This window comes from Calidris pugnax, unplaced genomic scaffold, assembly GCF_001431845.1.
Source record: "Calidris pugnax isolate Ruff unplaced genomic scaffold, ASM143184v1 scaffold95, whole genome shotgun sequence".
Classification (NCBI taxonomy): Eukaryota; Metazoa; Chordata; class Aves; order Charadriiformes; family Scolopacidae; genus Calidris; species Calidris pugnax.
In genome coordinates, this window is record NW_015090885.1 from 2,131,770 (window position 1) to 2,147,979 (window position 16,210).

Genomic DNA, 16,210 nt, shown 5'->3' on the forward strand with positions numbered 1-16,210 from the left:
GAAGCTCTAACAAGCTCTGTACCTCACATACACCATGTTCAAATAGTTCTTTACAACAACACTTCTTCTGAGAAGAACTATCATATCCTGTTCTCCAGCCTGTCCTTCTAAAGCCACTACCTTAGTTATAAAGATGAAATCAGTTACAGGGCTGCTATGTAAACTAATCACGTTATTGATCTGGTTTACTCTGTAACACCACAAACAGTTATCTTGGCAGAACTGAAGTTCATGCAGTAACAAATATGTGGGGTAAAAATTTGTTAAAATACATGGAACCATACCCTTAGGAAGAGCTTATTGTTTTGGTAGAAGCAATCAAAGTATGCAAATTTAACCTGAATTTTGAGGTTTTGTATCCATTTTTGTTATTGCTTATTTATTGTTTCATTATTATAGTATTTTGCAACATAAAATGCCAAGTAACTTTTGAAATAGATGTTGATTTCAACCTCAAAAATAAACGGAATATTTAGTTGGCTTTGTGCAAAACTAGGATATTATACATATGTTTGTGGTGCTGGCTTTTTAAAAAAAAATATTTAAAGAGCAAATTAGAAAGTTAAATTCACATTTGGGCAACATCAGAAAAATAATTTATGTAAAACCTTAATTTCTTCTTATTCTTTACTTTTGTATATGTAATACCGTAAAGTTTATTCACATGGTAGAACAGCTCTTTCAGCACATAGGCTGAACAATGGACACAATACCTAGCTGTAATATTTAATTTTGTTTTCATCTTTAAAACTGTGAGCCAATGTTTTATTTATAATTCAAGACAAAGCCTGGTAATAATTTACTTCCTCTGGTGGTTCCTATGTAGTTCCCTTAAACTACACCCTTAAGCACCTTCTTTCTTTTTTTTTAAATCCAGAGAAGGGGAGAGAAGTAGTCACAAAAAGAAATAGATTGCAATTTAATCAATCACTCTCTCAATACAGACACATTATGGGACAAAAATACAATAAGGCAATTTGGAATTAACCACAGAGCCTGACAACTGAAGAAGCTGGGGGATCAGAGGACTGTGAAAAAAATTGCTGAATCTGTAGTAGAGCAAGTGATGCTAAGGCTGCTTCACAATGTCGGTACTATTTCTTACATAGCATACACATCTCCTTCCTCAAGAGAAAATGATAACGCACTTATTAGCCTGGAGAGTACAGCTGGATTATTTGCTAAGAAGGCTCCTCGGTATCTAGATGAGAAAAAATGACTCGATACATTTGATCTAACATCAAACACTCACCAGGTATCATTATTGAGTCCTTCTTCAGTCAACATCAAGACATAGGTAGTCAAGGAAAAATTCAGTCCACTTTAACCTTGGCTGCAGCAGGGCCCTACCTCAGGTGTCTCCACTTAACGTAAACTGGAATGAATTCAGACCCTCATAACTATTCCCTAATTTATTTCCTTTGGCTTTAGATGGTTGAGCTTTTATGTTTCCTGAGACTGGTTCATTTTCAGGCACTGTGCCTGGAGTTAAATCTCTAGGCATAACTCTTTTTCCCCTTCTGAGACCAGAGATGCTCTGGCCCAGCTGCCGAAGTTTATGACTCATGCTTCAAGCTTTTCAGCAGGCTCACTCCAGAGTCCCTTCCAAGAGCATGTGAGGATGCTGAAGATTTCATGAAGGCTTTCAAAATTCCTCATTTCTGACAGCACAATGTCCAAACAATTCTATGAAATGTATGACGTGTTCCCATGGCCTCGCTTACTTTTGAAAATACCAGTGAACCCCAAATACTTCCCTTCTCAGCACCAGAGCTGTAAACCTTGTGCATAATTTGGAACTGCTGTCAGAGTAGGTTGGGAAAAGTATTTTTCCTGTAATATATCATACTTAGTCCTCTCATCAGCTTGACAATGGAAAAGCCCTCTGATGAAGACTTATACGCTACATCTAAATTAGTGGGGCTAGCAGTACATCCTCACCCTGACCTGTACTTCAGGCAAGCAACAAGGACCTTTACCCTAGGGTTTGGTTTTCCTGGAAAAAAAAAACAGGAACATCTGGGCTACAAGACAACCACAGTACACTTTGCCTTGATTCCTGATTTGGATAATTATAGGACAAACACACGCAAGATAAACAACAGCATATCCACTGTTTAGTCTACAGGCAGCCCAGTTGTCAAAAGAGAATTAACAGACACCAAAGACAGGATTCATCTGACCAAAGGTAAATCCATACAATTTTTTTAGTAAAGAGAGAGAACAGGCAACAACAGAGGACAACCCCCAAAATGCATCTAGGACACATCAATGATACTCTGAATGGCCTCTCGTTATTGAGTATAAAGTATTTAGAGGCCAAGTAATCAGCTCAAATATCTGCATCTGTGATGCTAGATGGATGGATGAAAAACAGCAAGAGTGAACACAGTGATGAAAAAAATCTAATTTAATAGGTTTGGGCAATGTGTTGCAACCTTGCACTGTATTAGAAAATACAGTGAGGGAAAGCATGCGTAAAGAAAACTAGGATTTCCTATTTCAAGATGTTGTTAAAAATACTTTTTCATTTGTTTGCAAATATTTTGGTATTTCTTAAGTTTGTTGATAAAAAGTGCAAGGCTGTTAGACCACTATTTCTGAACAGTTTTATTCAGAGTTCTGCATAGCACTAAAACTTATTAGTTGGTAAACTATTGATTTTTTTTCCCCAAAATCCTGTAAACAAAACAAAACATGCACACAATAGGAAATCAGGCCTCTGAATGAGCAGATATGCTCTGTAAGAGAATTCTCTATTGTATTGTCTTGACATTGTCATGGCACACTATATTCTCAAAGTATCTGAACTTAATAGCTAGAAAATATCATTCTCCCCTGTAAGGTAGTATTTCTTCCATTACACAGATGGAAAGAAATTGGGGACTACCATCCATAATACCTAGAGTGTGCACCAATTTTCTATAGATAAACTGAGAGATGGCAAATATAATTTTTAAAGAATATTTCACTGTGGTGAAAAATGTGATTTTGTTTCATTCTATTGGTGAATGCTCAGAGCTGCTGGAGATTGTGGTCCTGGGAGAGAAATTAGCAAACTCATGAAATGAGGTGTGGACTATTAGTGTGCTCTTGTGCACCAGCACTTAAGAAACCTGTGCAGATGCACGGATGGACTCCAGTTCTCTGTGGCTGCAGAGTAAACAAGACAGGCAATATAAACCTAGCAGTCCTTTATGATATTACCCTGACCACAGTCCAGAAGCACTATGCTCTCAAAGACAGGGAGATATTATAGAAAAAGAAGTTGTTCCGTAAGCAGTAAATCTAACAAAGCACAGCCCTCTCTTCTCTTACATTCTCCCCACCATGATAATTCCAGATCTTTATGAAATACCCTCTGAAATCCTTTCAGCAGTGACTTAATTTCTCCTCCAGTCAATCTTCACCCTTCTGCATTTCTTTTCCTTTCTTCTGTCTTTCTCTGTCCTCCACGCCCCTTAGCTGTACATGCCCAAACCCCAACATGTACTGTCATTCATTCTGAGCTACACCATGCACTGATGGGCAACAGACGTCTGGGAGTACTAATCTAGGTCTTTACATAGCCCAATTCTCATAGGATTTTCACATCTCTCTGAATTCTTCCCTTCTGTTAGGAGGGAGAGAAAAACTCCCTCCAAATCCCCCCAAATTAGTCAATGGATTCCAAGATTATTGAAGAAATGACGATTTGAAAAATGAAAGAAGAGTGGCTGAATTTATTAACATGAAGATATTCACATGATCAGATCAGGTAAATCATGTTAAAAACAAGATAATACCATATGTGCAAAAAGAGTTCTGCTATACACACAGAACACTACAGTACACAGTATCATGCCTGCAAGATGAGTTTTGACAGTATGGACATGGAGCTGCTAGGATGAAACACTATCTCACATCATACTAAACAGGATAATAATAGGAAGCAAACAGGCTATGAGTGTGAATGTACTCAACTGACACAGAAAATGTTCATTTATCTTAACTTAAATGCTGGCGATGAATTCTTGATAACCTTAACATTTAATTTTATGATTCTGATGTTCTTTCATTATAATTCATCGTGTGGTATCTCCTTGGCTAACCCTCTTTCTGCCTTTTATTGTGAGAAATGACACAGCCTTAGAATCAAAGTATGCAGTCCAGGGGTGCTTCCTAACTCCTGAACAGCATCTAGTAGGTCTCCAGATTCACCCCAATATGAATGGCAACACAGCAACTCCTTATTTTTAGGAGTTTCTCTCTCCTTTACCTTGTAGTTGGAAGGAGGCTGAGATAGAGATCTCTTCACACGATGTAACAGAGAAAATCACAAAAAGTTTATGTCATCAACTATCAGAATAAGGCTTTTATACCACTGGCCTAGAATGGAGCAGTTTTACTCTAGATCTAACTGGAAAAATGTGTTTTTATGGATTTTAAACATGTTATTATGTAACCATATATATCATACATGCTTTTAGTCTTTTTTTTTGAAAAAAGGATAGACTGGTTGGTTTATTTCTAGTATCAACATCCTGTCAGTCTTTCTGAATTAGCAAAATGGACTGTTCTGCAAATGCTGACCAAGGGATTTCACTTATTCCTTGCAAGGTGACTGTAACATAGATTGATTGGAATTTCTGCAGTAATAGAAAGGTTAAATATTTCGAACCAGAACTCAAAGCCAGACTTGACACTGACTGAATACCTTCATAAGCTATGACTGACCTCAGACCATCCTTTTTCTCACTGTACTTAACTCCTTTGAAATACTAGATGATTCAGTCTTTCCTGCTAAAGCACACAGAACTTTTTTCTTGCATGCTTAAAAAACCCTCTGCACAGCCTTTCAAAACCCTCAGGAGGCAAAAACCTTAATAATGTTGTATTTTAAAAAACCAAACACCAGGAATTAGAAAGTAATTTCATTTACAAGCTATATTATAACTTTGAAAATGTCTACAATGGGATAAAACACCATGAAGTCTCACAAGAAAAGCAGCACCATGAGATAAAGATGGCAGACAGTGAAAGAACATCAGACCGCAATGTAAAGTCAAGGTCCCAGGCTAGCTTTAAATAAGCTACCTGACGTCCCAGAAGTAATCTAGCCATGACAGCAGGGAGCTCCATTCGGGTAAGTTGTGTGAATGCTGGAAAGAGCTGAACTTAACATTTTGACCTCTCTATGTAGCGAGCCCTTTCAAGGACAGACTTTTGAAAAAGGTATTTTTTAAAGGAATGGAAAATAAACAAGGAGGGTAGGCAGTAATCATTGTCCTCTTCCCAGTCCTAAATTTCACGCATTTCAGAACTACCTTGTTCAGCACAAATGCAAAAACAAAGTTAATGCATCATAAGCTTTCTCTCCTGCAATAGCTCCAATTTAAAAACAGAAACGCCTCATAAGTCCTGTATCAGAAGCCAGCAAAGTGCTGAAATTTTAAAGCAGATGTTAGCTTTTTTGTGCAAAGGTGGCTGAAGTAAACATAAAGTTTACAGTAAAGCTAGTCACAGGTATTTCAGATTGTAAACAAATTAAAAACTGAAGCATAAAATTCTGAGATGTTACAAACAACAGACAAAAGCAAGTGAAATAGTAAAATGTAGAAAATAAACCAATGGGAACTGGAAAATAATAAATCCGTGTACAAGTAAGGAGACAACAGATTAAGGAGGCAATCAAATGTATGCAACCAAAACATGATTTAACTCTTACTTAAACATCTGTAAACTTTTTTTCAAATCTTCCTCAGTGGAAGATGTAGTTGTGCACAGGTTTTAACCTCTCTGCTAAACCCAATTCTAAATTAGCTCAATGCTTAGTCATTTAATAGTCAGTCAAAATGCAGTTTATCAGCTACCACTCATAAGCAAATATACTGAAGACGTGGTAAAAGCACATGGTGGAAACTACTGAATAAAAGTGGTTGTGGGTATCGCATCTCTCAAAATTATGATGCTTGTTTATTCGTTACATGCCAAATCAGCAAAGAAGCCCATGTTTGCCAAATGTCAAGCATTAAGCTTGGTGTAATGTACAATTAAAGGAAGACATGTTTAGACATCAAATAATTTCAAAAAATATAAGTGATCAATTCTATGCCAGCTCGGTGCCATGTTTTTAGGTAAGTGTTAGTGAATATAATAAAGCATGTTTTCTGAAATGGTACTGTACATTAATAGAATCTTTAATTTTATACCTATACATTTGACTGTCAGATGGATGTAAAGCGAACTGGAAATTTAACTTACTGTGAGTAGGGACTACTGTAAATGAATAAAATCCTGAAGGGCATAACTGATTCATTTTGCAAAGACAGAAGAGAGAAAGGAAGGAAAAAAGCATCCTTTTGTTGCGTACCATTAACTGCCTTTTTATTTTCATATATTAAAAGTCTGACCTTGGAGGTCACCTGAGCTGCATGTCAAAATAAACTAGGCTTAAAACCTCAGTCGTTTATGATCTGATTTAAAAAACAAGTTCTAAATAATATCATTAAATTTTACCCTTAGGGTAATACTGAGAAAAAAAAAAAAGGGCAAAGAAAAAACACACCCAAAGTGTAATTAAAGAAATGTCTAAACATGGAAACTTAACAGTAAATGGCCAACCAGATGTGCTTGGCAGCATTTTTAAGGGGTCTTTTATCTTCATGGTAGCCTATAAAAATGCCTTGAGAAAAACCATTTGTAAAGGATAGGTGTTTCTTTGTTTTCATAGAACAGAGGAAGGAGAGTTGACTGATTTAGTAGTAGCATACAAAGAATATGTGATGTTATTTTAACAATTAGTGTACAAAAAATAAACTAATGTAGGAAAAATATTTAAGCTCTATTAACAAAAAAATAGAAGCTCACTAAAAGTCATGGTACCTGCAGCTTCATACTGTTTAATTTATCAATATAAAATATCGACTCCTCTGAATATGGGTCATATCTAAGTTTATCCCTGAAGCAAAATACTAGGTGGTGATTTTAAACCATAGAGAAAAGTAGAGTATTTTTCTAAACATTTATAAAATGCTATCAAAAAAGTCAGAATAAAGAAGACATAGCAACTAGTCTGTACACACACATTGCTGTACTGATAACACCATCATGGGTACAGTACAAATACTTCGAATCACGTTTCTGTCAATCTCACTCAACAGTGAAGGTTGAGAAAAAAGCTTAAAATATAAGACTTGCTTGCTTTCACCAGATCCACTTTGATTTAAAATTCAGATTAGACAAAAGGCAGTAATTTCCTGTTTAGGCTGTGCAAAAATAAGGTGGCAGTCTCTGACAAAAGGATATTTTTTCTGCATATTCAGATACAGGTGCATATAAATCACCCTTTGTCAAAGCAGAAATTGTGCAAATATGTTCGACACTTATTAAAATATTTAATAAAGCATCTCTAGACACCCTATTTCACAGCACCGAAAAATAAATTAGCAACTGTAGATATGCCTACAGTAACCCCTTGAGTAGTCATAAGTGTGAAAACACCCTTGTAAATTGTTACATTCTTTCACTGATACGACTGAAATTAGTTTTATAATTGATGTTAAAGACATTAAATTGCTTTGAAGCTCTAACAGATTCATCATCTAAATAAATATTAGATTCAATAGAGACTCTATGTCATTTTGTGCTCTCCTTTTGTTACCAAAGATTGTTCTCAGGATAATTGATGAATTATGTAAAGAAACACTTATTCTTGTTATTTTTAATATAGGTAGAACAACTTCTGGTGAAAATTCTATTTATATTACTTACAAATATATATGTAGCATTGATGCTAGTTTCTCCCTTAACTATATGAAACATGATCCTTACAGAAGAATTCAAGAAATGCATTCATAGATTACTGTATGCAGATGTCTGTAAGGTAACCTTGCTATCAGTTTCGAAGTGTCACAGAGGTACATAAACTAGGAAGATTTTTCAACATAGGTTTATAATGCCTATGATAGATACTCAAGACCTGGTTATCTCATAATTAATGTATTTTTGTCTCTAAGAAGCTTAGAGCTTCAAGTAAGTCTATTTGTGAACCAAGAAATTACTTTTTACCAACAATTTTACCAATAAAAGCTTCACAATCTGGTTTACACATTTACAAAATCTTCAGCTGTGGCCAGTCAAACCCATATCAGAAATTCACTCCTCATCATATATATGCAAACCTTTTTATATGACTATAATTGTCATTGTTGAATTTTTTTCGTGTTTGCATTTTGATTTATTTTAAAGGGCAGTATTCCCAAAAGCTTAATTTTGACATCAGTTTTGGTGAATGCTCTATCAGTGCAACCAAAACAAGTAGAATATCGATATATTTTGTGGAAAGTCACAGGCACAGGCTTCTCGAGGAAAAAAAAATAATGGAGGAAATCCCTCTGGGGTTACATCCTTGAAAAGTAAGAGAAACAAAAAAGAAACAAAGCGAAGTGTCCCTTCTTACACATGCACAGAAACGGCTTTTTAAGGCACCTACCTGCAGGCACAATAATAGCAGCTGTAGCATCTAACCTCTATCAGTCATAATCTAGAACAGTGCCACTTTCTATTAACCAAGCAATAGAGGAACAAAAATTACTAATACTACTCTACGCAAGTCACTCAGTTTGCTCCAGTGCATTTTGATGACTTAATTAGGAAGACGGTGCAGCGCATGTGGTTTTCCAGCCAGGTTCATCACAAAGGCCACATCATCAAAGCAGAAGAGTTGTGTCTTCTACAGCTAGATTAAAAATAGGGATTTCTTCATTAAGTCTCTTGCAGCTGACTGTGCTTCTTGGTTTGTCTCCATCTATTCAGACAATTAAATAAAGTGTCATGCTTTATTTATTTCTTTTTTAAAGGCTAATAAAGAAGCTGTGAATTGAAGTACAGCTGGCAATCTTTTTATTTATTAAGATCTCAGCGTACACAGTGACAATCTCTGGAAGCAAGACACGTGCTGGGATTTTTTTTTTTTTTTTTTTTCTTTTAATTGAAGTACAGCTGGCAATCTTTTTATTTATTAAGATCTCAGCGTACACAGTGACAATCTCTGGAAGCAAGACACGTGCTGGGTTTTTTTTTTTTTTTTTTCCCTTTTCATATATAGCCTATTTCCAGGCACAACAGTTCTACTATTAGGAATTTCAACCCTTTGTCACTCTCCCAAGCAGGGAGAGGAGTTGAAAAAAACACACAACAAACCCCCACAAAAAACCCCTATGGTCACAACATAAAGCCAACAAATCTGAAACTTGAAAATATGTTGATGTCAATCAAAATAAAAAATGACAAAACTCTAAAAATCAGCTGGCATATATCTGATAGAGTCAGAACAAATTTAGTCACAATATTCCAAATTAAGAAAAAAACATCTATGTATTCTTACTTTTATCAGCAGGGATGGATGAGTCAATAACTTACATGATTGTTATGTAGGTAAATTAACTGAAAACAGTATACAAGATTTACTATGGTTTCCATCTTCTGATAACAAGGAATTATTATCTTTTGTGTTATTAAGTAATCCTGTTTGTACAGTCATAATGGAAATTATAAATAATAATATCATACCATGAAAACACTATAATGTTTCCTTGATAACAAATACATTGCATCATAACATAATGTTTTCCAGCATTAATTAATGAATATTGGGGTACAGGCATATCAATTAGTGAAAAATATTTTTAAAATATTTGGCAAGGATGGCACGTTATCCTGCACTTTAAAGAAAGCTGAATGGTCCATGAGGCAATATGACTTTTCTGTACAAAGAGTTACTAATTGATAATTGTATGACATTATGCATACTTGAAAATGCATATACACGTGTATAAATATATACAGTGGTCAAATTACATGATCTTAGTTAGTATTGCTTCCTTTCTACAAGAAGTTACGGCATAGTCTACGCACATTGCAAGGATGAGAGAAGGAAGAGGCAGACATGAACACGAACACATCTTTACAAGAGCACAGAAGCCAGTTTTTCTCTTTTTAAATTTTTATTTTATTTATTCTGTCTAAATAGAGCCCCTTCTTTGTAGGAGCTAGCCAAAATGTGAGTGGTGTTTGGTTTGGGTTTGTTTTTTCATTTTTTCACAACTAAATTAAAGAATATTTTCTGTCTGCATCAAGTTAATTGGATGTGGATGACAGAAACACATCCATCCACACGGTCCTTGACCCCAGCAAGGCCTAAACTGCTTGTCTACTCTCTCTGAATTTTACCTTGAATACCACAATCTACAAACTTGGCGGAACTTACAACTGGAAAGAATACATTAAGTCATCATCCCTTGCTACACATCACTTACAGATGCATTTGTCACAGTTATATTAAATTAGGATCACAAAAATGCAATTTATGGCCAAGAGTGACATTTCATAAAGCCTGTGAAAACAAAATTACCAGAGAAAATGCACCAAAACATGGTATTTCTTGCCACTACTCTTTGTCAACAGAACATTTCCTCCAACATGATCCCTTCTATGGTAGAAGTTATATGATGGAAAGTTAAGAACATGACAGAGATGAATCTGTGGTCCTGGTTGGTAAGTTGCATTTGAGCTGGCAGTGTGCCCTTGACCCAGGGAAGGATACCAACACTCTGGAATGTTTTAGTGAAAGCATAACCAGTAGGTCAAGATGTGTTTAGTTCTGTCCAGTTTTCATTCATGAGTCTGCACATGGAAGAGTACATCCAGTTCTGGGCTACTCATTCCAAAAAAGAAACAGAACAACCAGAGAGCCCAGAGGAGAGCCTCTAAGATGTTCAGAGGGCTCGAGCATATGAGATAGTGGGAGAGGCTAAAGAAGGCAGTTTGGTTTAGTATACGGAAGTCTAAGGTAACAGTGTAATTACAGTCTTCACCCACCTTAAAGAAAGTTTTGCAGAAGTGGGAGGCAGACTCTTCTCAGAAGAGCACAGGGAAAAGCCAAGATGCAAGGGTCACAAATTGCAATACAAAAAGTTCCAGCTGGCTCTAAATGGAAGTAAAGATTCACCTTGAGAGTGGTCCAAAGAGCTTATGAAATTTCCATCCCTGGAGGTGTTCAGAATCCAGCTGGACACAGCCCTGTACAACCTGATTTAACCCTGAAGGTAACACTGTTTTGAGCAAAAGAGACTAAATGACCTCCATGTGCCTTCTAACCTAATTTTTTCCATGATTCTATGAGTGTTCCTACATCAGAGCTACACATTTCCAGTCTTATATTTATACGCATGCCTTTAATCAAAAATAGCTAAACGTTATCTTCATTTGGGCTCAGATTCAATGAAAGAGTAATTGGAATTTTCATGGAATTTGGGAACCTATAGTTAAAAATTTAACCCTGTCAACCCATAGTCTTTCATCTTTAGAGTTAACATTCCTCTGAGACTTAAAGCTATGTTCCTGAGAAGGCGTAGCTTACATAAGTTTTGAGGTTTTTGGCTTCTATCCTTTGCCTTCTTTCTCCCATGACCTACAAGCTAGGCTTTCCTGTTCAGGTGCTCCAAAATGCTTACTGGGTCATCACAACTTAGTTAGGAACACTACTTTACTTTAAAACAATAAAAAATCATCATCAAGAAAACTGCCGTCTTCTAAAAATACGAGATCAGCTGTTGGACCACTCGCTGAGAAAGGGTGAAAACTGTCCTCAAGTACCTCCCAGTTGAAGGAATTTAAACCTATATTCTCTACTCTTTTACAAGTTTCAAGGGAGTGCTGGTCACTTAATTTCCTTAGCTCCTCAATCTTCACTCTTCCTTTACAGCTCCAGAGTCATGGGATTACATGGAATTTGAGCTCTTTGCCTCTGAGCTTGTGCCAAAAGACAGTCAACAGTTGAACTATGGGTTGGGTTGGGTTTGGCTGAACATTTCATTTTTAAACATTATTCTCAGAAAAACCTGCACAACCATAAAACTAGCTAAATTCTTCACCTGAACCATTCAATCTGTTACTCAGATCACTGATAGATTTATTTTCGATATTTGATTGAAAATTCATTCAGGCACTTAAAAATACAGAAAAATGAATGAGTACACATTGCATTACACAAGACACTGATCTCCTTTATGAAGCAGCAAATGAAGATCTTTCAGTTCTAGGAAACATTTTTTCAAGGGACTTTCACAGGTTGCGGGGAAACAAGAGGAATACAGAATTTCTTGTGAAAATGTATCTATCACACATACAAACCCAAAGTATCATATTTAGACAATGATCTTTGTAGTTTGACAAGAAGGTGACAGGCGAAAACTACATATCTTGTTTTCACTAGCCAGATCACAGAGTCCTGAGTAGTGAAAAACTAACAGTGATTTTCAAAAATCACACCAAACAATGTAGTTAGTGAACTTGACAAAAGCTCTGATGCAAGAGTTTTCAGATTCCAAGAATGATTGCTTACAGCTTGTTGGAGGCAGTGAAAAAAGACAATTTGAATTTATGAAAGTTTTATTATGAATAATAACTGTCTCCTGTTGAAAGAGGCAAACAAGCTAGAATAGTGAGTATATTTCCTGTAGTGTTTCATTAATAAGCCAAGAAGTATTAGGGAAGAGGAAATTTAAAATATTTTTGTCCACCCCATAAGAGGTCAAATTCTGGGCTGGTTCTCTTCAGGATTTCAGTAAGCTTCTATGATTATCAGAGAGAGTTGTCTTGTGGTTTGTTTTTTTTTAAACTTACACTAGCAAAACATATTTCTCAAATTTACATTTTACCATGTATTTTTAATATATCCTATGCTTTGTTATATATCTGCATCTCCTAAAGGAAACCGATTCCCTGGAGAAACAATACACTTCACAAATTTAAAAATCAAAAAAAAGTATCAGAAAAGTAATGTTTTATTACTTGAAAATGACGGAAATACATCAGGCTTTCTAGTGCAACATCAGTTTTGCTCAAGTACTGAGAGACAGCACTTGTAGACCACAGAGGTCTACAAGCTTCTATCAAAACTTCTCAAAAATCTGTATTCAAAAGGCATTTTCTCCTCATCCCCACTGTCCCTACGATCTACAGAGAATTCTGTTACAAAAATCTCTTAATAATCTATTGGGAGTATTCAAAATTTGTCGTTCCATGGTTTTACAAGGCTTTCTTTGTCCAGATATCTCTGTAAAGCTAAAAGATTGACCAGATCCCACATATCTGGCATCTGCTCCAGTTCAGATGGAGGTCACTTCACAATACTCCCTGCTAAAGGACCTGATCCCAAGCCCAACCAAATCCATGAGGAATGCTCCTACTATCTGTATTAACAGACCACAAATCCCAAAGCTTGTGCTCACTTCTATTGATGTAAAAAAAAGAAAAAAAATCTCAGCTTAAATTATTAAAGTCTTTTGCTGCATGTGGGATTTATAGTTCTATGGTTTTTTTGCCGATGTAGTAACTGCTAACTTTAAAACACTTCAGTAACAACTGAAAACACAGAGCTTTATGTATCTAAACATAATATAGCATTAGTTAATGCCATGTTTTCTTAGACCAGTGCACTTTAAAATCAACTATCAAGTTTTCTAGCTTTTAAATATGCAGAGCAACTGGAAAGAAAAATCACATCTTTCCCAGATAATGTCCAACCCCTGATTAAATAAAGATGTGCCAAGGCAGAGCTACTTTATGCCTCAGGAGACAGACATGGTGGAATTGCAAGTGTATTTTATATGTGAATTAGAGGTAAGATGTAATGACATGAGATGAAAGGCTCAGCCGTGATTTTAATAAAGGGGAGAGACAGTACTTCCCTGTGGACCCCATATGCAAAAGAGTGAGACTCAACAAGAATATATGAAAAGATTCAGCAAAAATTACAATAAATGTCTCAAAGTTATAAGACCACCATTAAAATTCATCACATTTTACTGAAGTTGAGAATTCCAGTTCTAAGAGTAAGCTTTACCACATTTCTGATAGCTTTAATTTCATATGACAAACTATGTCATCAATAAGCTGGAACAATTTCCAGTTTTTAGCTAGAACAGAATTGGAGAGTTTGAAACCATAAATAAAAATAATAAAAAAATTCATTTTTTATAGGTTTCTGATAACATGGTCTAAAAATAATTTAATTGAATCTGTTATTTTGAAACCACGGGTTTTATTGCAATAAAAGAAATAAAACAATTTAGTAGTACTATGATCACAGACTTTTTATCTGCTTAGTGCTCTTAGCAATCCCCAGAAAAAGCTATTACCTATTTCTCTACTAATATTTTTTATGGATACAGCAGAATTCCAAAGAACTGTTATTATTTTTTTTCCCCATTAAATGGATGAAAAAGTTGGAGATTTTGCACAGGTCTCTTTCTGTGCGTCAAAAAAAAAATTAGAAGAAAGGCATGCCTTTGTAAGGAAAAGACATGAAAAGAGCAAAATGAATGGGATGAACTGCTTAAAGGAAAAAAAATAATCCTGCTTTATTTGATCTTCTGTGATAATCACACTCCTGGCACCCTGCCAGCGAGGCTGAGCACGCTGATGTCTGGCCAAGTAGAGTAATCTCTTGGTTCAAGTCTGCGGTCTGTGATGAAAATTACAAAGCAGGGACAAAATCAAAATGCCACCTGTGATTTTATTCTGAAACTAATTTGATGGAAAAAGTAATACAATGCAAACAGCCTTTTTAGTAGAGTCTACAAAAACTATGACTAAATTGAAACCAATGCAAATGGATGGAGGTAGCTATCATGCAAATACATGTGGATCTGCAGGCGTTCCTTTGAAAAAGAGCGGTAGATGTCTTTGTGACAGGTAAATTGCTTTGAAATTACATTTGAAGTCTGAGGTCAAACTTTTTAAATGATAATTTTAACTTACATCTTCTCTTATTCTGGAGTCTTTTTGCATCTCCTACATAATGCATTTGAAACCAACAAAACCAGGGGGACAAAAAAAATAAAAAAAATCAATTCATTTCCTTAATTTACTTTCCACGAACCACCATTCATTTTAGGTCAACAAACCCTTGAAGGAAAAAACGTCTTCCTTTCTCTTTTCATTCAGTTGAACTACTTACGTGCAGATATATGGAGAAGAATTGTACAGCCACAAAATGCTACATGCACAATATATCCAACTTAGAAATCCAGCCAGCAGAGTCTTCCACATTATTATTCAGATGAAAAGCAGAAAAAACAACCACCAAAAATCAGCATGTCACTTTCTTTACTAAAAGTCTATTGCATTTTCCTACGTTTTACTGAAAGGTTGTACATTAGCAGTACTGATCAAAGTTTGTTTGGGTTTTTCCTAACAAATATTGAGGATGATTCAGAATGACTCAGAAGTTGTTCTTACAGATTTATTCTTAAAACAACAAACAAACAAACAAACAACAAACCAACACAACAAAACAGATTTTGTTTCCTGTCCCTTCCTTCAATGAAAATCCACTGTTTACTGAAGTGATACAGGTTATCCTATTTTATCAGCACATTCTCTTTCAAGTTGGATGGTATCTTGCCATTTTTATACACGCTTACTACTCCTCTCTGCACGAGTAAGACTTGCCATACCTGAGCCCCAGTACGATCTCTAATCTCTGGGACTTCACTGAAAACACTGCATTTCAGCTATTTCACAGTTACTGCTATTTTCCTCCTTCTTCAGGAAGGTTCTCTATAGATTTCCTATTCTCTTTGATATTCAAGTCTGTTTCTACAGTCTGCATTCCTTCCCTCCACTAACAGTGCTAATCAAAGGAATGCTTTAACAGCCACCTTAACCTTCTCATACTTATATTTTCAGGCCATTCATTTTCTATATTTTCCTTTGCAATCAAGAAAAGCAACTCATTGCAGCACAGACAACAGAACACTTATTAAATCCTATGTTTTAAATATGCAGATGTGCTCATAAAATTCTTAATTCCACACACACGCACATTAATACCTGGAGAGAGAACTTCAGGTATATACATGCACAAATTCACATGGACAACATAATAAGGATTCATAAAACCATGAACATTTATGTTTACATAAAAGGTACCTACCTGGAATTAGCTGACCCAGTAACTGATTGCATCTTGAAAGGCTGAAAACAGCTACTATGACCAAAAAAGGATAATGTTTCCATTTCATGATGTATCCTTCCTTGCATTCCACCAGCTCAGTAGCACTAAGGTAAATGTTACCTGCAACACACAATGGAAATAAGAACAGACAAATCAATGACAAATGTAAGGTATTTCCCAATATTTTTGCCCAGTGTAACTCTATGA

General features: G+C 35.7%; 1 protein-coding gene across 4 annotated transcripts in view; it reads right to left on the reverse strand.

Moving 5' to 3' along the window:
• Positions 1 to 16,210, reverse strand: part of ROBO1 (roundabout guidance receptor 1) — a 736,202-nt gene that overhangs the window by 627,419 nt on the left and 92,573 nt on the right. For all 4 annotated transcript variants that reach the window (XM_014947370.1, XM_014947371.1, XM_014947372.1 and 1 more), the window contains exon 2: positions 15,983 to 16,123. In XM_014947370.1, coding sequence (XP_014802856.1) covers positions 15,983 to 16,070 — 88 coding nt within the window. In that variant the 5' untranslated portion in view covers positions 16,071 to 16,123. The remainder of the gene's footprint in view (positions 1 to 15,982; positions 16,124 to 16,210) is intronic.